The 23,074-nt window shown below is 35.8% G+C and overlaps 5 protein-coding genes across 8 annotated transcripts; 2 read left to right on the forward strand and 3 right to left on the reverse strand.

The window, feature by feature from the left end:
- Positions 1 to 71: 71 nt before the first annotated feature.
- Positions 72 to 4,797, reverse strand: LOC126368019 (nucleolar protein 10). Its single transcript, XM_050011869.1, has 10 exons — positions 4,347 to 4,797; positions 3,973 to 4,233; positions 3,717 to 3,857; positions 3,423 to 3,631; positions 2,682 to 2,910; positions 2,350 to 2,476; positions 2,034 to 2,202; positions 1,233 to 1,467; positions 900 to 1,031; positions 72 to 609 (listed from the first exon to the last, which is right to left on the reverse strand). Exons 1-10 carry the CDS (start codon positions 4,410 to 4,412, stop codon positions 175 to 177), a joined length of 2,004 nt encoding a protein of 667 aa, XP_049867826.1. The 5' UTR covers positions 4,413 to 4,797; the 3' UTR covers positions 72 to 174.
- A 1,357-nt stretch (positions 4,798 to 6,154) lies between these two features.
- On the forward strand, positions 6,155 to 6,577 carry LOC126367160 (M-phase phosphoprotein 6). The gene has a single exon (XM_050010576.1). The coding sequence runs from the start codon at positions 6,155 to 6,157 to the stop codon at positions 6,575 to 6,577; it is 423 nt and encodes a 140-aa protein (XP_049866533.1).
- Positions 6,578 to 6,719: 142 nt separating this feature from the next.
- Positions 6,720 to 14,085, reverse strand: LOC126368060 (katanin p80 WD40 repeat-containing subunit B1). 4 transcript variants are annotated; one of them, XM_050011955.1, is made up of 16 exons: positions 13,510 to 14,085; positions 13,291 to 13,421; positions 12,725 to 13,058; positions 12,082 to 12,280; positions 11,463 to 11,613; positions 10,871 to 11,045; positions 10,584 to 10,661; positions 10,393 to 10,449; positions 9,972 to 10,172; positions 9,454 to 9,606; positions 9,079 to 9,181; positions 8,786 to 8,930; positions 8,383 to 8,523; positions 7,989 to 8,101; positions 7,837 to 7,911; positions 6,720 to 7,754 (listed from the first exon to the last, which is right to left on the reverse strand). In XM_050011955.1, exons 1-16 carry the CDS (start codon positions 13,538 to 13,540, stop codon positions 7,499 to 7,501), a joined length of 2,343 nt encoding a protein of 780 aa, XP_049867912.1. In that variant the 5' UTR covers positions 13,541 to 14,085; the 3' UTR covers positions 6,720 to 7,498. The 4 variants fall into 4 exon arrangements, with proteins under 4 accessions (XP_049867912.1, XP_049867895.1, XP_049867902.1 ...); XM_050011938.1 differs by having other exon boundaries at positions 10,527 to 10,661; positions 13,510 to 14,083; XM_050011945.1 differs by having other exon boundaries at positions 9,454 to 9,588; positions 10,527 to 10,661; positions 13,510 to 14,079.
- Positions 14,086 to 14,323: 238 nt separating this feature from the next.
- On the forward strand, positions 14,324 to 15,849 carry LOC126371223 (protein crossbronx homolog). Its single transcript, XM_050016492.1, has 5 exons — positions 14,324 to 14,508; positions 14,589 to 14,653; positions 14,728 to 14,828; positions 15,018 to 15,205; positions 15,288 to 15,849. The coding sequence occupies exons 1-5, from the start codon at positions 14,423 to 14,425 to the stop codon at positions 15,538 to 15,540; spliced, it is 693 nt and encodes a 230-aa protein (XP_049872449.1). The 5' UTR covers positions 14,324 to 14,422; the 3' UTR covers positions 15,541 to 15,849.
- LOC126371232 (UPF0598 protein CG30010) lies at positions 15,541 to 16,834 on the reverse strand. Its single transcript, XM_050016504.1, has 2 exons — positions 16,574 to 16,834; positions 15,541 to 16,346 (listed from the first exon to the last, which is right to left on the reverse strand). Exons 1-2 carry the CDS (start codon positions 16,718 to 16,720, stop codon positions 15,837 to 15,839), a joined length of 657 nt encoding a protein of 218 aa, XP_049872461.1. The 5' UTR covers positions 16,721 to 16,834; the 3' UTR covers positions 15,541 to 15,836.
- Between the last annotated feature and the right edge of the window lie 6,240 nt (positions 16,835 to 23,074).

The following is a 23,074-nucleotide window of genomic DNA, read 5'->3' on the forward strand; positions in this document are numbered from 1 at the left end:
TAACCCCGACCGGAGCGATAAATAATGACTGTTTACGAGTTTGAGTGGACGTTTAATTAATAAGTCAGTGATGTTTTTTTCGTCTGCATGTATTTTTTAAACGAAAGCTTATACATGTACACTATGTTCTTATTTCACGAATAAAAATATTTTTAAATTATAAATTAAACTAGGCTACATCTTAGGAAGTCTCTTCTTGGACAAAAATCCTGTTCTTCTAACGATCTGTTTCCTCTCTTGGTAATGTTTTTGCATCTTCTTGCGACTGTCTGATTCCGACTTCTTCCCTTTCATATAGAATTTCATTTCCCTATTGCCTCCTGTACCAGTTACCGTAGTACTGAATCCTTCTTTTTGCAAACGATCCCCTAAACTGGCCTTGCTTACTTTCGTTATGCTCTTGATATTGTTTGATTTTGGCGCTTTACTGAATTCGTAAACTTGTTCATGGTTATCTGATTCCTGTTCTTCCACGTCTTGCTTCTTGTGTCGGATCATCTTATGTTGTTTCTTGACTTCTTTCACCCAGGAACGGTCTTCGTCCGAGCTCTCATCTACACTCGAGGCATACAGCTCCGCATCAGAATCCTTTTCTTCCGCTTCTTCAATCTGAGAATACAACAATTAAAATCGTTAACATTGGCAAATCGTTACGGAACGTAACAATAACCGGGTGATCGCAAATTATATAGACCTACACCAAATAAATGTTTCTGATTTCTGAGTTCCAAAATTACTGGCTATTGCACGTAACTAATATTTCCATTGTACACTATAGACGAACCGACTAATCTACGATACAGACAACACTATACGTGTCTAGTAGTCTTTGACTACAAATGCGCGACCGCTTACCAGTAACATTGCAATTACTTCATGCTCTATAAAAATAAACTTACCTCCATGGTTTCTGGTTCTGCTTCTTTCCGAGCTTTGATTTTGCTTTTATCCAGCCTGGATAGAACCGGATTGAGTAGGCGGTATTCTTCAGCTGATTTGTCCACTTCAAAGTCAGGGTTTTCAAATAGAGCCTGTAATGTATTAAGAATGAGCATATTGTCAGAAGAAAAATGCGTCATTACGTTGCTAATGCTACACTACACATCCAGTATTTCAAAATAACGGTTAAAACTATTAGTATAGCTAAATAGGAATTTAGCAGACGAAAATAATCACCAAATGTCACTTTCGCGAAAAGTATGTATTTATTGGACAGCAGACTTATAATTTACCTTAAACCGATCATCTTTGAGAAGATTAGCAGATTCCTTCTTCTTCTTGCCTCCATCATCCATGAGCTTGGAAGCAAGGTCGCGATTGACTTTAGGCAAATTATCATCCACTCTAAGTCTCGAAGGTCTTTCCAGTTCAATCTTTTCTCGTATTTTCCGCTTCTTATACTCATCGAAAGCAAATGGATCCGCTATGGATTTGGCGCGCTTATACAACCGTACGTCTACGAAGTATCTGTAAAAGTAATGTATGTTAGAAGCAGCTTATCTTAATATTTAATAGCTATTTGTATAGCCGTTTGTAAATGTTATTCTTGTGAGAAGTGTAAGAAAATGTATTGTAAATTTTTCGAGTTCCTTTATATATTTTTAAGCCAATACCTACCAAAAGTGGTTGCAATTGGTTTTCCTACGAATTGTGGCTTTTTGTAGCCCAATTCCGCGAGTTGATAATGCACCTATGTCTAGTACCTACTCTAATACTCAATTCCTGAAGTGTGAACCTAGGGTTTCCATGGAAAAATCACCAGCCCGCGCGGCACGCTAACCGCGCCGCGATTTATATTCAAGGGCTTAGACCAATAGGAGCGGCGCCTGCTATTACGTGGGTATATTTTATCGCTGCGGGCACTCCGTAAAATTAGTGTTGGTCATAATACCGAACTTTAAAGCAATTACAGTTTATTGTCTTTAGTAATTATGTAATCATATGATGTGAGATTCCATAAAGTAAAAGGAGTTTTGGTGGCTGTTCAGTTATATTTCAAGTTTGGGGACCCCTGGTCTAGTATATTTACTTACCCATGCATATATGCTCGTAACAGGTTTGTACCCAGTAAGTGATCCAAACCAAGCGACTCCAGTTCTTGTTTCGTTATAAACTTGTAGTCATCATATACTGTCATAGAAGCTGAACTCTCCAATTCTTCAGTAAGGTTGTCTAAGAACGCGCACCATCTCGGAGCAGGACCTGTCAACGTATGGTTTTATTATATAGATATAATAATTTGGCGCAAATAAGAGTACAACAATGCGAAAAGTAATCGGCCTAAAGAATATTATTGTAGACACAAAAAACCATTCCACCAGAGCAGTCAAACCAGAAAGGAATACTGACCCAATGATGGAATGTAATATATTTGCATCTTCTGGTCTTCAACAGCCATCATAGTCAATCCCGTATTTGGAATGACACACAAGTCATTGAAATCCACTGATGACTCTATACTGGTGTATTGCTTTCCCTGTAAATATAAATGTCGGTGTTAGATGTAGAAAGCCATAAAGAAATGAACATTGCTGGATCTAGTGGCATCCAAAGATGATTTATTGGCAACCTGCATTGGTTATTTGGTATATTCTATATTTAAATAATATGTATTAGAGTAAGAGAAGGTGCCTTAAAAAAACCCAAAACAATAATAAAAAAAAAATACAATGTTTTCTTACAGTATTTTTATTCCATATCTTGACTACACTGGCATCCATGGAGTAAACATAGTCCATTTGTTTATGGAACTCTAACTTCCTGATTGGGACCTCATTCATGTGATCTTTGACTAACAATGGCTTACTTGATCTAATATCATACAGTAGGATGTGTCCTGTAGATGTGCCAACCCCCATTCTAAGAGGCCCATCGAACTTTAGGGTGGTTATTGCAGGAAGACTATCATTTCTGAAATAAATCAGTAGCACTGTAGAATTTTACATAAATAAAATTAGAATGTCCTAGTACAAGGGAGGGGATGAATTCTAATAACAATTTGTATGCTATTATTTTAAAATTCAATTCTAAAATCTAGTTTATTTGTGTACAAATACAATATTGTACATACATAAACTCACTCCTATTTCCCACCGGACTAAGCAGAGACTATAGAATTCCATTTGCTTTGATCCTGACACACTTCTCTTGCTTCCTCCACATTCATCAATTGTCTCATACACTCATGCCAGGTCACAGTAGCGTACTGAACCTTTTTTAAGGATATCTCCAATTTGGTCAATGCACATCCTCCCAGGTCTTCCTCTGCCAGCCCTACCACCAGCCTTCGCTTTATACCTATACTATAATACAATACTGTATATAAAAGGATAATACAAAGAAAAACAATACAAATAGGTAAGCTTTCGGCTAGTTCCTTCCAAAGTTGGTAATCACTTTATATTAATTATTCTCTTGCTCACTTGTATTCAGACTCTGTGCAATGCAGGGCACAGTCCAGAATGCCCTGTCTGGATTTAGTTCTAGGGTCCCAAGCCTCCACATGTCCACCCTCTGTGCCTAGTATTAGTAGCCCGTGGTCTTCACTCACGCTGCAGCAATTTATTTCAGAAGCTTTCGTCACATAAGGTGCTAAAAACTGACCCAGTTCTAAATTTAATCTGTAAACTTCCTGTAATAAAAAGAAAAATATTAATTTAAAAATACAATACATTAAGGCAAATTAACAATATTATTTTTAAGTTGTTAATACTTACTGATGAAGCTCCAACAACAAAAAGATCACATGATGGCTTGTGATATGCTATATCTCTTCCGAACCGAGGCACCCTCAAACGGTAATGTCTTCCGTGACCAACGTGGAATTCTACATAACGATCACATTGTAAAAATACCATCTGGAAATGAAAAGTATGTTTTAGACCTTAGAGAAATGAATTATAGTATATTTAAATCATAGATAAAAAATTATATATCTCAGTTCACACATAAATAATAAAATGTTTAAAATACCTTTGTATAATCATCACTCAATATTTCAAATGTAACAACTTCAGAATCTAAGCATCTTTCAAACTTCAGAGATAAGTTGTTAACATCGAAACATTTGACCCTAGGTTTGTAAATTCCTGTAGCCATGATGTACTGCCCATCCTTAGACACGCGTAGGCTAGTACTGACGCCTGGCATGTCAAACTCCTGGACGAGTTCAATTCTTCTTCGTAAATCAACATTTTTCTTTAATATTGCCCGTTTTTTCCGTTCTGATAACCACTGTAATTAAATAATATGTAAGTTAAACAAACAGTACCCATAAAAATTTTAGTTATTATTGAAGTATGTACAAAGTATGATAAAATGTTTTATAAGTTTATAATTTAACTTACATCAGGTAAAGATTTTCCCGCACTAAGGTTATAAATTTTAACGTTATCTACTTCAGACACCTGCATTTTTGCAAATATTTAATCTTGTTACAACATTCCACTAACACAAAATTTTCTTCGTAAATAATAACATGAGGTTATAATCGCACGCTCACAATCCTCGCAATATTTCAATTTAGCGATGGGCGTTATTAACCATAACTGGTTATATATGCAGTTACGAGCTCGAACAGTGATCACTCGTTTTCCACTACAACAAAAACTAGTGATATTCATAACGCCATTTAAACGATCGAAATAGGCATCAGTCTTCAATAACTCTTTTAATCACAACGCCATAAAGTTAAATCGAATTCACTCTTATGTTTAAGGCATAGCGTCGATGTTTGGCTACTTTCACTACTCACGCAAAATCACTGGTTTTACAATATTCGTAATGACAAGATGAAAACGACTGAAGAAGAATTAAGTTATACTGCTACCTAACCAAACGATTTTACGTTACAATTATCACGTTTGCTTCAGAACGTTGTGAAAATAACTAGTTATAAAAATCACTAGTTAAGAAACTAGTTATTGGAAATCACATAACGCTTACGTTACGTTATCTCAAAAACCGATAACGACCCATCGCTATTTCAATTTTTTTTTTTTTTTTTGTTTTGGTTTTCCCCGAAGGGTAAGGCAAAGGGAACTATGCCCATACAGCCATGTCTTACGTATTTTTTTTCTTGATGAATGATGAAAGGTGATGATGATGAAACCTAAGCCCCCACCCTCGGAGTAGACTCCTACTCCGAACCCCAAACGAATTAACTCGAAAGTCCGCATAAACTTTCGAGTTATGAAGCGGCTTCTTGACACGAAGCGAAAATAGGCAGATACACTTTGTTTATTGAATACTCCAATATAATAACACTCGCGAATGTCTTCCGACTAACTTAATGCGATCATCAACCACAAAACACCACTTCGTATTAATTATTTAGATCATTCAATGAAGAAAGCAACTGTCCCGTTCCCGTTTCCCGCCAAAAAGCCGCAATATTTCAATTTCAAAGTCAAAACTTCAAAGTGACATTTATAGATACTAGAGCTGTACCTAATAAAAATTGAAGTGTCGGTTTTAATTTACGATTTACGCTCTAGAAAAGTTGACGGTTTTTTAATGTTTTTTTTTTCGTGGCAGGTTTTGGCCTGGTTTTATTGTGTGTTTGGTTGTTGCAGGCTTGTGAAAGTGAAAAAAAAAGGAATCACATTTTATCTGACTTTTCATTGAATAATACGAAGTGGTGTTTTGTGGTTAATGATTTCATTCAATTTTATCAGATCATTAAGTTAGTCAGAAGACATTCGCGAGTGTTATTATATCGGAGTATTCAATAAACAAAGTGTATCTGCCTATTTTCGCTTCGTGCCAAGAAACCGCTTCATAACTCGAAAGTTTATGCGGACTTTTGAATTAATTCGTTTGGGGTTCGGAGTAGGAGTCTACTCCGAGGGTGGGGGCTTAGGTTTCATCATTTCATCAATCATCAAGAAAAAAAAATACGTAAGACATGGCTGTATGGGCATAGTTCCCTTTGCCTTACCCTTCGGTTGCTTCGGGAAAACCAAAACAAAAAAAAATTGACAGTGACAGCCATCTAAATAGTTTCTGTCAACATGTGGGCCTAAATAAGTTACGCTGTTTCTTATTTGTTATAAATGGAAGAGTATCATAATTTCGTTTAAACTTACACTATAATTGTATTCAACAATAGTTCTGTTACTTTATCAAGGGTACAGACAGACAATATTCTTCAAAAATGGCATCAATTACCAAGAAACCTCATTTGCCCAAGTCCGTGCTGGATATGAAATTTATGAAAAAAACAAAGGAAAGGATAGAAAAGGAGTTACAAAATACTCATGATCACGACAGTCTATACTCTAATATTATTACAAGTGAAATGCGCCACGCTTCTGGCAACTTTATATCTGAATCAAGCTTTATATTTTGTGAAGACTTGATGGAAGGAAGGTTATCTTTTAAAGGCATGAACCCAGAAATTGAACGGCTTATGGAGTTGGAGCAGGGAAAAATCGAAGAAGCGGTCAAAGGCGACATGGGTAAAGACGTGTCAGACGAAATACTAGCCAAGAAAATGGAAGCATTCAACAAAAGGAAACGAGGTTATGACAGCCCCAGCAATGCTGGAGTCAAAAAGAAGAAATATAATAGGAACTAGCAAAATCAAGCATAAGACTGTAAATAATGTAATGTGTTAGTTTGACTAGTTTTACATAGTTATTTTTTTAATTATGATTTTTTATATGATGTGTATATAAAAATACTACTTAAAAATAACTATGCCAAGTAAAATTTCAGTATGTTTTTAAGTAATTTATTTATGTTCTGAACATTCAAATACTTACATCTTTCTTACAAAGTAATTTACAGTAATGTTTTAGTTTGCTTAACATAATAGAACAAACTGTTAATTATTTGTTACATTGTCAGTCTAATGTTTAAGTCCTTTTATTTATAGCTTAATACATGATTACAATACTGAAATGACTATAAATATACATAGAAATAAATTAATCCAAAGGCACAAGATGGCATTCTTTTTTTTTCAATATTGAGAGATTCTAACTTACTGAATAATGAAAAATTATGGAAGAAATTAAGTATCCAGCCTTTATAAATGCTTGTACAAGATGATTTCAGTATTTAACACATAATCAATTTCTCTTGTCAATTGATTTATTACTAGAACACAATTAATAACTACAAATATTAACATGATAGGTTTTTTTCACTGTATAAAATATACAAAATTAAATACAAACAGATTAGATCTTTTTAGGCATATAGACCTTTGAAATGGCAGTTATAAGTATAATTTGTTATTTACATAATGAAGGTAATATTTGAATTCCCAAAGTGTGAAGAATTGAAGCATAGAATTGCACCACATAGGCTTCTCATAGTAATTAATTAATACATAAGACCTAACATATTCCATTCTACATATTTTATTTTGTATTAAATACATACCTAATTTTTCTTCATACTTTTAGTGATGGTGATGAGTGTTTATTCTATAAATCATTTGTCTTATCTTATCATGCTTTTACTGTGATTGTCATTAGAGGTTAGGTCTGTGTCAGTCTAGGCCCTGTTGCATGAGTGTGTGCAGGTCGCGGAATGCGGCGCCGAGTCGCCCTTGTAAGGTCTGCCTCTTGAGTAAAAAAGCACGCACGTCAAGTAACAACTGGTGAATTTGCATACACTTCGCATAGCGTTCTTCACGCGGTATATCCACACCAAGAGTTCGCACCGGCGCGCTTACATTCGCGCGTACTACAGACGAAAAGTTGCGCACTATTAGCCTCAAAGCATTGCACCCACACTGCATGTATCTGTAAGAAATATTTTAATAATATTTATTTTAACAAAATAAGGCCTACAGGATTTCAACAATCTGTCATTAATATTACTTACGATTCATATTTGCTTTGCAATAACTCATATATTTTAGGTAGCATCAATAGGCATATGTCCAAGTTCCATAAAGATCTGTAATAAACAATACTTATGTTTACACAAGTTATGATCATTCAAATATATTGTAATATAATTGATAGAAAACTTACGGTTTATGTGCCATCACATTGAGGATGTCAACAAGAACAGAGTTGTCTTCCAGAGCAATCACAGATTCTAAAGCTGATTTTAATGTCTTGTTTATCCTTACTGAATGGAATATCTGAAAGGGATTTTTGTCATTTTAGTTGAATAAAAGTATAACACAATTATTTTGGCTGTTCTTACATTTTAAACTTTTGATGTCGTTATAAAGTGCAGGCGAACAAAGGTAAAAGTGTAAATCTGCTGAGACAGCTGATAATTGGTAGGCCATATGCTATGACAGTGTTTCAACCTCGAAAAGATGTTATCAATGGTCATATAGGAGGTAGCTGTTAAGTTTATTGTTTTTTAGTCTGGAATCAAGTAGGCAAATATAAATTGAAAAAACCCGTATGTCACCTGAAGCGCGCGCTGGCGGGCGGTGAGCACGGCCATCATGGACTCGTGGCCGCGCATCATGACGCCCAGCACCTCCTGCTCGCTGGGCTCCGCGCCGCCGCCGCGTGCGCCGCGCCGCGCGCCGCCCGCGCCCGCGCCGCGCTGCAACGCGTGCAAACCTCATACTCATTCATTCATTTTAGTCTTAGTGAGATTACCCCGAACATACGTAGAACAGAGTACCTTTTAGGTTAGGTTTCTAGTTTCTACTGAAGCGGAGTGCAGGAATCGACCATCACCATGAGGGAGAGCATCTTTCGTATGCTTGGTCGATTCCGCTTTAGTGGAAATTCACCCTAAAAGGGTACTGTCGGGACAGGGCAGCGAAATTTATTAAAAAGAAATAGTGTGCTTTTTTACTTACCGGCAAAAATTCATCAAGATCGAGTCCGACAGGCCGATCGGTGGCGAAGGGCACGAACTCGGGCTCTGGTTCCCGTTCGGGCTCCTCGTTGCGTGTCACACTCGCCACGGGTACTGGATCTCTACTTACGCTGTCCACTCTTCTTCTGAAATGAAACAAAATCCAAGATTTAAGGTGGGTGTCCACCAAAGCGGAGAAGAGGAACAGAATGGACCAATAACAGAACGCAGAGAGAAGACGCCTTGTCGACCTCTCCCTTCAGAGCCCTTCAGTAATAAAATACATCTGGTTACCTTGAAGTTTCACTGGGAGATCTGGTAAATGAAAGTGACCGCGGCCCCAGAGATCCTGGCCCTAGAGACATTTCACTGTTACTTTGCCGAAGGCCGGAATTTGCTGAAAATTAATTTAGAATGTTTTATTTTACTGCTACATTAACACATGGATTATGAACTTAGTTTATGGGTATTTTTTTATGTATAGTTTCGTTTTTATATTCCGTATTCCAATATATACATTAAATAAATAAAAACCAATAAACCATACACAGATATAGTACATGAGTATAATAACGTTTAAAAGCACAAAATATTCGAAGCATTGAATGTGATTGATTAATGTATATGGAAGGTATGGTTACAAAAATGAAAGCAAATGTGTAAACTTACCGACTTCTGGGTTGGATTTAGTTTCTTTATATGAGTTATGCCGGTTAAGCGTATTGACTTGGCACACGGCGTAGTCTCTTATAGCGGACGTCGACGACGCACTGAATTTGTTATCCTCTTTATTGTCCACCACCCCTGAGTTACACAAATTAGCTGTTGACGAACACTTGCGATAATAATATAACACATAAGCAAGCTGTTGACCAGCGGCCAATCGAAAATATTAATGCATCCTAAATTCCTCAGCTTGCTATTTTTATAAATGAGTAAAAAGATTACTAATTTTTTTTTTATTACTTTAGCTAGGGAGTACACAAAAGTTTTTTAGAGTACGATATTTTAAAAATTAAAAGCTTTTTGTGTAACCCTAATTAAGTGGAGTCTATGTTTATTAGTCTATGGCGTTGCGACAAGTTAACAGTGAGTGTTGGTTTAAAATTCCCGTTGCTTCCATAACGCTACAACAAAGCAAATGTGGACAAAACTAAGCATCCTATGGCCAAGCATTTGTAACTTACGGTGGAAGACTTCAGGTTTCTTGTCCATGAGTGTGTTAGTATAGGTGGGTATGCGTGAGTAAGTGTCGGGTCGTTGTCTCTGCGGCGGGGAGGGCTGCGGCAGCGGCCGCGTGAGCGGCGCCGGCGGGGGCTCGTCTATCATCAAGTCGCGGAGAGATGTACTAACGTCTGGCTCTATTTTCAATAATTCTTCAACGGGACCTAAGAAATATAGTTTTTTAACTTTAACAAGCAGATTTTGGTATAAAATGAGATGTATGATGACCAACTTTAATCAAAATTTTCAAAAAGAAAAGCAACAATTATGTTTGTTATTTTATTATGCTTATATTCCTACTGCAATTCCATAATAGATGATGGTTAGGTTAGGTTAGCGACATGTTAATTAATTTTCTATAATCACATGATAACTATTATGTACCTGTTATTGAATAATCTTCAGAAGACAGACTAGTGGTGGGGGGAGGGGTGCGATTTACTGAAACAGGCGAAATGGTTCGTAAGACAACACATAGCTTATAGCAACTAAGTACTACACTACAGACATCTACTCACATGCTCTAGAAGGACGAAATATTTCAGAGTAATCTTTAAAATTGGATATAACAGCACCTGACTCCTCGTCCGCTTCTGTTCCTGATGCCGACTCTTCAATTGTTTTATCATCGAGAAGTGTTGGTCTATGCATTACTGAAATAATGTTATAAGATTAGTATACTTAATTTATAACATAGGGCCTTTATGTGTGGCAACTTTGGTAGTGATACAGACATGATGCAAATAAAGTGTTTTATAATACTTTGAACATAAACACGCTTTCACGTGTCACGCTACTGTATCACCGCGAAGTCGCATTTATTTTAGGCTTTTAGTACAAATCCAATGTTTCCCAACTTTACCTTCTTTGGGTGGCTTTTCTTTTGAAAAACTTTTTCTAACTGTGTGCCCTTTTTGGAAGGGTGAGAGATCAATGATAACGGTCGGCGCGACCGGTGGCGGCCCACCGAACGGGTGAACTTTACTGAGATCTACTACTGATAATACTACGTATGTTGAATGGAACGATCCCGCTATCTGAAAGGGAATAAACAGAAACAGTTTAATAACGGACTACTACTGAAACTCTCGCGACATTGCCGGCGTAAGTAGTTGTAATGTACTGAAATGTAAGGGAGATGCCACACTTTCGGCGTCCCTGTCGGGGGGAAAGCGAGCATTACTACTAGCGCGCGATGATGTCATTTCAAACATCCACCAAACCCTTAGCTATTAAAGGATCTAGTAGCCCTTTAACAATAAACCTTTGATACCATCCACATGCAGACAAAATGTGTAAGACATTTTTTTTACACTTCAAGAGAGATTTTAAATCTACTTATATAACATTGCTACAAAACCGTGTACTTTGTTTCTTAATAAATATCCCTTGAAAAGCGCCAATTTCTAAGAGAATTTACATGAGGTGCTATAAAGTTAGAAGCTACAACTTACAAGTTGCGTCTGTGCAACAGTGATGTCGTGGATCAAGCCCCAGTGACCGTGTTCGGCGTCCAGCACTCGCGCTGGCTCCCAGCCGATCACATGCAGCCCGTCCTTGCCACACCCGAGCAACGAGGCACCATCATCACTGAACTGCATGTGTCTGTAGTTACAAATTTTTAATTAAGTTTATTGTATAAAACTACACAAAAATAAGTAGGCAAATGAACACTAGTTTTTTTACTGAACCTGAGGATGTTTCTTTTAATCATTACAATCTTTTTGTCCAATGTAAGTCGTTGATGTATAAAATTTGACTATTAGTTCACTGCCACAAATATCCTCCTAAAGCCCATGGCCCTACTAGTAGTACTAATCCCATTGTTTAACTATTGTGTCTGGAAATCCGGGCCTTAGGAGGATATGGTAAATATACAAAATGATGGGATATGCCAAAGTATACAATAGGAACAGGCTACTTCACTAGATTTTTGTGTGCCCAAGGGTATTGATAAAATAAAAAGATATACTTTATGTAAATTATTTTATGTAAAACAATTAAATTCACTTTTATGCCTATTAGAGCTTTACAATAACTACAAGTGGAGTGACAATATAAGATCAGACTTACCTTATAGAAGCATTCTCCTTTTCAAACTTGGAGACTAGCTGGAACTTTTCCATATCCCAGAAGTTGACAGTTCTGTCGGCACCACAACTAGCCAATAGGAACTCATGAGGGTGGAACTTTACACATGTAACCGGAGCTGAGTGTTCAACAAACTCATGAAGGACTTTGCCCACACGCACATCCCACACTTTCACTAGACCTAGATGGAAATTATTATATGTTTTTATACATTACTTATTACACAGCTATTCTAGACCTCAAATACAATGGGACTTTTGTAAAATATTATAACAGAACAAAACATTAACCTATTGATTTACTACATTATATTTGATGTTATTATAAAGGTTAGGTTATTCTATTATACCACTAATGATAAAGCATATCATTAGTTATATGCAGTCCATAGTTTTGCTTCAGTTTTGATTACAGTATGTTGTATTTCAAATAATTTAGAATAACTTGTAATAATACAATTAGAAATAGGCAACAGACAGGATGACATTATGGTTATAATTAAATGTCTAATAGAATTTTATAACTGTTTGAAAGCTTTCAAAGACTGGTTATTGTTAGACTTAGACTGGTAATAGTTTTGAACTAATTTCTTATAAATTACACAGCATACACAATAGTTTCTCACCATCTTCACATGCTGAGGCAATCCACTGTCCATCTGGACTAAATTGGAGACTGTTCACTGCTAGGCGGTGACTTGAATAAGTCACTATACATCCTTTCTTTCTTGTATCCCATAATTTAATGGTGCTGTCACATGACCCTGTTGTTAAATAATCACCATAAGGATGGAAGTCCATACACTTGATTGCACCCTTATGTCCAGTGAACGTTCTTAACAGTTTTGCTGCTTCTAGGTCCCAGATTTTCAGTGCACCTGTCTGTGAGCCAGCACAGACCAAGTCCTCAGAGTGACCAAAACATACACATTCAACTGGTGTTGTGTGACCACTGAGACTCTGTGAATTTTAAACAGTTACAAACTAATTATGAAAATATTATGAACATCAGAAAATTATGCAAGGATTGATAGTCCTCATTTTATAGGATATTACACAGTTAAGACTTCATTTGTAATTGGTTAAAAAGCTTTTATTATTTTTTAAGCCAGGGGACCTACAACTTAACTTTTTTTAACAAAGTTATAGTTACAACACCAAAGGAATTGAAACCAGATAGGTATATACAAACCATTAAACAGCTTTGTCTGCCAATAGCCCAAAGATTAACTTTTTTATCGTCACCCCCCGTGGCCAAGACTTGATTGGATTTGTGTCCCATCGCCAGGCAGTTGACATTTGCCTTGTGGGCGACGAATTCCTCTGAAAATGTCACCAATGTATAATAAATAAGATTTGAGTTAGGATTTTTCAGAGACACTTAGCTTACTATTTTTGTAAGAATACTTACGCAGCTTCCATGATCTTCGCACAGTTTCCATTGTAAACTGGTTAATATGTTTCCATTCCTTGTATGGGGTTCGTAACCTTGTAAAATATCGACGTGATGGTTTTATTCAGATTTCATAGGCCATATATTAGCACACTTTCCGAAGATCAATGACAAGAAAATAAAGCCAGAAGTTTACTTTTAATTTATGTTACGTGTAATTTTTACAAAATTCTATTGTTTTTACTGATATTTCACAGGTGATTGTTTGACAGCTTTTAACCAAATTTTTGACGTTGAATGACTAATGAACGAATGAAAAGAATGCAAGTAGAAAAATATGGTTTTGGGTCAATTTTGGGTTAATCCAAGGTTAATCTTTTCTGAATTAGTTTAGTACCTACGCAAATTACAAACATAACGATAAACAATAAGGTCTATTTTTCTGTACAGCGTTTACTTTTTTTTATTTACTTTTTTACTTGCCAATCCATCGGGGCTCGAGATGGCAGGTACGGCGGATTTGGGCATCCGATGCAGTCATGATTCTATCGATAATCTATAGTGTACTATCGATAGTATTGCTTCTTCTTCTTGAAGAAGTATTGCAGTGTACTAACAATACAATACTATCGTTACGATCTAGTGTTGATCAATATGTACAGCACCATCTATATTGTTTTTCAGGAACGTACGGAAAGTCCTTCATTATTTCATTGTCACAAGACAAGCTGCGACACTATTGTCTTTTTTAAACTATCGATAGTGACTTAACGGTAGGCAACGCAACACTGGTCTGAGTCCGAGCCAGAGCATTTATAGGCCGTGTATCTAGGCTAATTAAAAAAAAAAAAACAATAATCGATCGCTTATTGAAGTCTTTTCCACGAAAAGCAAAAATAATATAATTGATGTTAAAGTTTAAGTAAAGAAAATGTCCGACGAAAATAACAGAAATGTTAAAGAAATCAGAGAATTGTATTCTATGTTCCATCAGGAATATATTATCATGGCTGAATAGTGAGTGTAGTATAGACTTGATTATTGAAACTTGTTACTACTGGCTTTTACGATCTAATTTCGTTCTTTCTCCGTTCCAGTCGCATGCTACAAACAGAGAATTTACAAGGAATCTACGTGATACCTTCATACGAGAATTCTTTTTGTAAGTACGTCTTGTATGTTTTATAACTGAGACATATGGAGATGTTTTGTTTGCTAAACATTTAATTGTTGCAGTGTGGTTCGGTGTTATTTTTGTGCGAACTGGGTTTTATGAATGTGGAGTGTTCAGATTCACTCTGGAATTCCCTGAAAAATTCCCTGATGATGAAGTTCCTGTAAGTACCAAACCACTGAGTTTTACTTATTTTGTCAAATTAAGATCAAGTCTACTACTATCCATTACTTACAGACTCAGATTGGGTGTTGTGTAAAAACTCTCTCACTGTTGTTAAATGAATGACATTTGAACATGTTAAGTATTTAAATCACTATAGGATTATGTTGATCTTGTTTATCCTTTTCAGGTGTTGACATTTACATCAAATTTTTACCACCCAGCAGTTGACCCAAATACAGGTGTCCTCAATCTTAGTGAAGTGTTTCCAAAATGGGATAGAAAAATGAACCACATATGGCAAATATTGAAATATTTACACTGGATATTCCACAACTTAAATATCAAAGTACCGGCTAATATAGAAGCCAAAGTTGCGTAAGTAAAAAAATATATAATAATAATTAAATATTTTTTATTTATATACTGCTATCTTCATGTTGTATACTTATATTTGCAGGTATAAATCAAACAGAAAGCTATTTCTGGAAAAAGTAAGAGAATGTGTGATAACAAGTATTGACCATCTGTATGATGACCCACCTACAGAAGACAAACATTATATTACTTTCAAGCCATATGACCCTGAAGTACATGACTCTGCTAAAAACCTAATGATGCAACCTCCAAAGCCCAACGAAGGTATGGTCCAGGGAATTTCTTGGGTGCAACCAGGATCCTATCAGCCTTTTTCCAAGGAAGAAAACACATAAGAATATGGACTATTGTTATTTTTTTATCAATTCAAGTATTATACAGTTATTTCGCCATATTAGACACCTGTGATAATATCAATGAACAGAAGGTTTCCTTAAAACTTTGTTGGTGTTTGTTATATTGTTGTAATCACATATAGACATTATATTTCATCACAATAGTTATATAGTGTTTAACATAAAAACTAGTTAAAAAGTTTGATTTAAAATTATTTAATTACTATAATTTAAGTTGAACAAATGTTATACTGTTTCTATAATTTATATGCAAATATCTAATAAAATATATTACACTAAGCAGGATCACTTCTGATTTTTATATTATGTTTTGCAACATTTTCATGGAACCACTTCTGGTCTAGTTTATGGAGGGTATTTTTCCATTCAAAGTGTGTTGGAGGTTTGGTCTCTCCATTTCCATATTCAAAATATCTACTCAATTCTAGGGCAAGTTTAGACCTCACTAGTCCAACACCTCCATACTTGTCTTCAGCTGGATGGTACACTCTTCCAGTTTTTGGTAACATATAGATTTTTTGTGGCAAAAATTCTGTTGTTAATAGGTCTCCTGCATATCCATAACTTAACATATCTTTGTCATTTTTGTTTATAACATGTGTATAAACTATAGGCACATCATCACATCTGATAAAATTTCTTTCCTTTCCACATAAAGAAATAAATGGAAACTCTAAATATCTTCCAGTTCTGTTTTGTCTTATTCTCTTGAAAAAGAAATGTAGAAACTTTTTCTCTTTGAAGCATGATGTGAAGTTTTTCATTTTTGAGTCATCCAAATATAACTGAAAGTGGTTATTGGGACGAGTAAAATATAGTTTGTTCAATAACAAAACAAGAAAATATACATTACTTATTATTATTATACTAATTAGCTAAGGCAATTGAGAAAAATAAGACAGTCAATACAAGTACAGTAGGTACACAATTTTTGTGATATCCTAACGTAACAAGCTTTAAATGAAACATATTTAAATAAGGTCAAAGTTTATGTGTATACCTATCTACTTACCATTCCTTGATGATCAATGTAGTAAAAATATTCCCTAATTTTAGGCTCTGGTTCCTGACCTTGTATATAGTTCGTACATCGAATTTGTTGAACTAGAGGAAAAGACTTTCTAAAAGAAGATACTTGACACAATTTTTGAGCCAACATTTTATTAGAAATACTCTATTCGTATTTATTTTTGTAATTTTGTCTTATCATAATAGCCAAAGATAATAACCACAGACTAATAAGAGATACTACGTATTAGACGAGCATCTCAGCTCTAGTACTTACATTTTGTTTGATTAGTTTCTAACAAGTTTCTAATGATACATGACAGTTGATTTTTTTAAATACCTAATCGATTTTTTCTTAGCAAAGGACTACGCGCCAGGCGGCCTATTGTACAGGAGCTGGATGTTCAAAAGATAAAGTCTTGTTACCGGGATCAGTATTATTCTACAGATTTTAATATTCTTCTGTCGTGTGAGTTGTGAGGTGGATTACCAACTTCATCAACCGAATCGAATCGAAGCTCTTTGTGTTCACTTCTTGATGTACTTATTTATTTATGGTTATTTTAAATTTATTTGGTTTTCGAGACACTACAACTACTTATTGAGTCTTTTCTTGGTGTATGGAAAATGATGCAAAACAACGTCCTGTCGCGAACTTTTGCAAACACGGTACTCCATACATATTTTACGAAAGATTGAAAGCATACAAAAAAATTCAGATAGAGTGAATCAGAGATAAACTGGAGAGGATAAGCACAAATAGACAGGATTACCTCCTTCATGTCTTCTCTATATCGGTCGAATAATGTTGCTATCAAGGAATTGCACTATGGCTAAATGTTGTGATTTAAAGTTTTACATATTTATATTTCGGAAACGATGGCGAGATGATCTCGACGGTTATCGAAAAGACTGGATAGAGCTCGCACAGAACCGGGATACTTGGAAAGATATGGAGGAGGCCTTTGCTCAGCAGTGGGATCATACAGGCTAATAATAATAATATTTATATTTATAAAGGATTGTTTTATTTTAGAATATTTATATTTTATTTTAAAGCAATTTTGTTATTTATCTTTTTATTATTGTATTGTATTATTTATTTGTTTGTATTCTAATTTCATGGATATTAGACATATGCATGTTATGCATCTTTGTAAATCGATGGATTGTGTCTGAAATAAATGTCTATTATTATTATTACTTCACTCGATCACACAGTTTCAGTCACATTTTTGCCAGGCCGGCTGATAACCACAGTCGTCATCGGCCGTCATCGCTAAACAATCACACGTCAGCATAAATGTCATACATCACTAAACAATACGGCGCCTATTGACAAAATTCGTTCCACGTAGATTAAATGACGGATAATGACAAATATAATGAATGAATACATAAATTCAACGTCAAAATTATAATTTAGTTTCAACAAATTTAATTTTGTGGTTGAGAGCGGCGCTGCTGGTGAATATTCTTATCTCAATCTGTCAACACTAGACTGCGTGGATAGAGGTGTTTCGTAGAAATACCGGTTTTTCGTATGATCAACACGAGTCGTCCACAGTAGCATGTCATGTCATTGGCACATCGCTAGCCGCGGAAGCCAGAAGAAAAAAAAAGTAGCATGTCGATAAACGAGATATTATTTAATCGATGTCATAGTGTGCCTGCATCACACGAGTCGATTAGTAGTAAGAGTATTCATATTTTTATAAAATAGTTAATGTATGCAGCGAGCGAAAATAACTTGGCACGAATCATAGAGTAACACGGGCTTCCGGCACACAACACAACTGATGTCTGTTATTCCGTATCGGGGTGGGCAGAGACGCCAAGTTGCTGAAAGCTAACTTGCAGCTAATGACGCTATTGAAGTCCATAAATAGAAAACAAAATATGGTACACATACTTACTAGTTAAGCTAGGCATAAATTAAGTCGCCTAAATAAAGGTAGACTAATGTCGCTCAATTGTTAAGACTCATACTTGTAATGTTTCAATGTTCAACTAAACATACTTATCTATCTACACGCCTTTTACAATATAAAATTATGTACTTGATAGGTACTTTGGATCTCAACCAACTGAACTATTTACTGCATCAACTGCATGACTTATTTGAGATAGCTACCTACTATTTGGTAGGAATTTAAATAAAACATGGGAGATACGCGCAAATTGCATCCCATCCCATACCCGTTCGCAGGAGAGGGATTATCCATAATTCTGATCCTCGAGAGCGGGAGGGTGGGCGAATGAGGGAGCACCTGAGCTTGGGATCAAGGCGCGCGCTCGCAATTAGCCAGGATTATCCCGCACGTGGCGGATCATCGCTATGACCCATCCGATTGCAATACCTGCATTAATTATTTTTTATTGATCCCCTTCCCGTGCTGCGTGAATAATCTAATCAGACAGTAGGTCTTGCTGGTATAAAGACGAATTCGTTAGAAATCTATCATTTTTTTATAAGTATCTGGAACTAAATATGATGATAGCTTGTAGGCACTAATATTGCAGCATGGTGGCGCGACAGACGGCACTGCGATTTTGTTGCTTTACACTCTACTTGTTGTTTTTGACACAAGGAGCATACAAGTCCCGCGAAAACATAAATAAGTAAGTAAGATACCCACCAAGATCAAATCTAATACAGATATTCTTTGTTGTTTAAGTACTTTAGTATATATTAATAATGGGAAATACAAAGAAAAGACCAGGCACCACTTTCCCGGGACCCGCGATCGATGGGGTTGCTAGATCCCCTTTCGTCGATTTATGTCCCGGTAAATATTGTGATAAATTAATGTAACAGTCAATGTAACAGTTGAATAAATTAAGAATCTTGCTTCTTTTTGCTTGTTTTGACAAAATATGTACTTAGTCTGGTACTTGGTCTTAGTCTTTTTTGACAAGTTTATAGAGGCCTCATCATTCTAATGTGCCCAGGAATAGACAGCCCTGGACAAGATATATAAGTACCTACTTTACAGTACTTACAATCATCTATCATATATTGAATATAGATTCAAAGTGACTAAATGTTGCCTCCGATATATGCAGTAAAATGTGTGAAATACAATGAAATCGATTTAAATTAAATGCTACAAATCCAATAAGTAGTATACAAAGATGTCCAACAACAGATGTAGTGTAGGATTTACTAACGCAAAGAGAAACACCCTCCGTTTCTGTGATGGCACTGATGAGTGTTATTTGCAGTAGCTGTTGTGTTCCCAGGATGATATTTCTAACAGATTAGTGTTGTGTGTCGCATATACCCATATACCTCGTATATATACCATACCTACTTATAAATAATTAGAACTATCTTAATAGTGTTATTTCTTTATATAAGTATTAGGAAACACAGTCAGACATTAATTCGAATCAAAGAGATATCTATGCGCTGCTAATAAAATTTTATTTTTCAATCTTCAATGGTATGTCCGTTGGCGCAATACGAGTTTCCTTTCTGCAGGCGAGGCGTGCTCCTTTTTATTACAAACAAACAGTTAATATTGTTTTATGTAGTAATCTATACTGTGTTTTATGACTGTCGTTTTGTTCGTAGAAAACAGACGTTAATTCGAGGAAACATGTGGATCGGATGGCGCTCGCTCTCGCTCAAAGTGCCGCTGGCAACGCGACCGAGACATAAAACTCCTCCATTTGATGTACGCTTGCAGACAGTAATTTGGGCATGCTGGATAAACAAACAGCTTCATTTAACTCCACATAATTAGAATACAGGCATGACTGATGTGTACTCGCTTAAATGACAGAGCTTTTCACGCTTCGTTGCACTAGTAGTGTTTTCTTTTATTTTGGTGCAATAAAGTAAGTATATTTGTATTTTTAGTCAAACTAACAAAACTCACGCCTAACTACCTACTGCTGTGGCCTGAGAAAGGAATCGAAAAGAAAAATGTTTGGTAATTAGGTAAGTATAAAATATGTTGCCAACCTGTCGCATCATTTATATAACGGCGTAGTAAGTACGTCTTGTAACACGGGGATTGCCCTACAGTAAAATAAATACTATAAATAGCACTATCCATTTTCGGTTGGTCGGGATATAATATTCCTGAAAATTATTTAGGGTCTGTTATGTAGCGTTGTTATTATTTCAAATGTAGTATCTTTAGTTATGAAAAAGGAGATTGTTCGCGCGTGGGACAAATCTGAATAAGTCAATTTTGTTATAACTACTTCTATGTACCTATATACTAGCCAATGTTGTGGCAGTGCTGGACAAAGGCTTTCCTTCCATCTCTCCCTATTTCATCTAATAGGTTATATAGGTTCGAATTTTCGAATCTAATAGGTTCGGTATAGGTACCGAATAACCTGCCTGTAGCGAATTTTTAAATTATGATTTGATTATTTTTCTACTTATTCGACACCACGAGGCCGCGAGGTGGATTTTTTAATAATTTCAAAAAACTTAATGGCGTCTATAAACATTGAGACGAGGTAGTTTGGGAAGCCGCAAGCATGCGTCTTACGAGCAGCCGCTCATGCATGATACAAGCCAGTCCCGGCTCGCGTGTCTTCGGGAAGCCTCTCAACTCCCGCCACTTGCAAGAGATGGTGTCCTTTTTCAACTTTCAACTTATCTCGTGGCATATTTTAAAGAGTAAGAAAATAATGTTCGTTTCATACCATGGACTTAAGCGCTCTGTTATTTACATTATTTCATAAAGTAGATAGGTATGTAGGTCATTTTTTATCGAGCCGGTCTTTCTACATGTTCACCAATATTTTAGACTGCTTTTATGTTACCTTCTTTACCTGCAAACAATGTAAATGCTCCACCGTGGTTATTTTACGTAGTTGAAACGCAAGATTCCTAATATTTCAGCATTACATCAATGATTAACATCTTAATTAGTTTTGTTACCTGACCTTGAAAGCTACTAAACCGATTTTGATGAAATTTGCCCGATTTTCTAATTTGAGTGATACTTAGTAGAATAACAATACCTAAATAGGTATTATTAAATAATCTCTAACGGCTTCGTGTTGCCTACTAACACTGATGAAGCCTTACTTCATACAAAAGACATCAACGAGTTCGTTTTTATTGTTCCATAATAAATAATGTTTTTTGACCATAGCTTTAAAACTACAAAGCCGATCTTAATGAAATTTGCACTTATCCCTAAGTTGCTCCACACTTAATCAATTAAGAAAATGCAATACGATTTGTAGTTTCTGTGAAATGCGTGGACAATTGGACCTGTGAAAAGTGCAAGTGTTTAGAGGTCCACATAGACTAATATTTACGAATATTGTGCAATTCCAACAATATACATACTACGGGTCAAATTGACGGCTGGAAGGATGTATATATATATATATATATATATATATATATATATATATCTCCAGTCTAGTCTCCAATCTAGGAACGCCTAAGATGCGCTCTTATATGGCTGACGTCATATAAGAGCGCAAATTGAGTAAGTACCTCTTTGTTTGAAGTCGATTAATAATAAGTTAACGCATGTTAAAAACTATAGTTATCAAAATCCTCGGCAAATAAGTATTCGACTTAATAAAGCTCTCGCTTTAAAAAAATACCAAATATTTGTAAAGCTTTCGTAACAAAGCACTTTTTTTGAATATTTGTACAAAATTGAGTTGTTAACTTATGGAAGCAAACAAATTGCCTCTACTATGGCATTTCTTGAAAACGCTTAGCAAAATTTATTGCTGGACAGGTAATGGACTGGACGTGACTTCCGAGAGAAAAGGAAAAAAAATATATAGAAATAGAACTGTTATCTCGGGGACGGTTTATATTTGAGTAGTTACATATGTACGTAGGTACCTGGTTGAAGTAGAATGAACATGAAATGACGTAGTTCTGAGTTCTAAACAAAAACCACAACGGAATTAGATCTGGTTGCTATTATTTATATTCTTACAGCAATTTGCTTTTGGGTTTTACCAAGATCCATGTCAGGGACAATTAGTGGAATATTTTAGAATGTTCCATGCTGTTTATCTGCCTCTCATGCTCATGTTGTGGAAGTAGATTGAGAGATCAAGTCCTGTCTAAATTACTTTTGATTACACTGTCACAGAAACTACTTACTACCAGACGAGATGATCGGCGCAGAGGCTGGACAGGAAACATTCATATGCTGAAAGGTAGGATTCTTTCATAAACCTAATCAACTTAGAGGCTGCAGCCCCTTTTGTTTTGTAAACGTACCTGCCCCCAAAATGTGTGTCGACCACGTTGGTACTAACCAAAATATAAATTACGTTTCATTTTATGTAAGTAAGTACACCTACACTTTTTACATGTAAAAGTATTATTATTTACAGCAGCAACTCGATACGAAACGCAAAAGAATGTGGTATTTCCTTCCATGTAGGTACTTAAATCAATGAAGAACACTATGGGAAATAAAGTCAAAATAAGAAGATTGCGCGGTAAAGTGCCTAAGTTCGGATGTAGCCGCGGCGTTGTTCCCACGGATCGCACGCG

The sequence above is a fragment of the Pectinophora gossypiella genome, chromosome 1, assembly GCF_024362695.1.
Source record: "Pectinophora gossypiella chromosome 1, ilPecGoss1.1, whole genome shotgun sequence".
Lineage (NCBI taxonomy): Eukaryota > Metazoa > Arthropoda > Insecta > Lepidoptera > Gelechiidae > Pectinophora > Pectinophora gossypiella.

Bases quoted from the DNA above. Each gene is read 5' to 3' on its own strand.
- LOC126368019 (XM_050011869.1), bottom strand. From the start codon at position 4,412: ATGCAGGTGTCTGAAGTAGATAACGTTAAAATTTATAACCTTAGTGCG. The intron at 3,858-3,972 runs GTATTTTAAACA...TTTCATTTCCAG, and splicing joins TGAGTGATGATTATACAAAG to ATGGTATTTTTACAATGTGA. The intron at 1,032-1,232 runs GTAAATTATAAG...AATACATTACAG, and splicing joins TCAAAGATGATCGGTTTAAG to GCTCTATTTGAAAACCCTGA.
- LOC126367160 (XM_050010576.1), top strand. From the start codon at position 6,155: ATGGCATCAATTACCAAGAAACCTCATTTGCCCAAGTCCGTGCTGGAT.
- LOC126368060 (XM_050011938.1), bottom strand. From the start codon at position 13,540: ATGGAAACTGTGCGAAGATCATGGAAGCTGC. The intron at 9,607-9,971 runs GTAAGTTACAAA...GTTCGTCAACAG, and splicing joins GAAACCTGAAGTCTTCCACC to CTAATTTGTGTAACTCAGGG. The intron at 8,102-8,382 runs GTGACATACGGG...AATCCCTTTCAG, and splicing joins CCCGCCAGCGCGCGCTTCAG to ATATTCCATTCAGTAAGGAT.
- LOC126371223 (XM_050016492.1), top strand. From the start codon at position 14,423: ATGTCCGACGAAAATAACAGAAATGTTAAAGAAATCAGAGAATTGTAT. The intron at 14,654-14,727 runs GTAAGTACGTCT...TAATTGTTGCAG, and splicing joins TTCATACGAGAATTCTTTTT to TGTGGTTCGGTGTTATTTTT. The intron at 15,206-15,287 runs GTAAGTAAAAAA...TTATATTTGCAG, and splicing joins AATATAGAAGCCAAAGTTGC to GTATAAATCAAACAGAAAGC.
- LOC126371232 (XM_050016504.1), bottom strand. From the start codon at position 16,720: ATGTTGGCTCAAAAATTGTGTCAAGTATCTTCTTTTAGAAAGTCTTTT. The intron at 16,347-16,573 runs GTAAGTAGATAG...AACCACTTTCAG, and splicing joins ACATTGATCATCAAGGAATG to TTATATTTGGATGACTCAAA.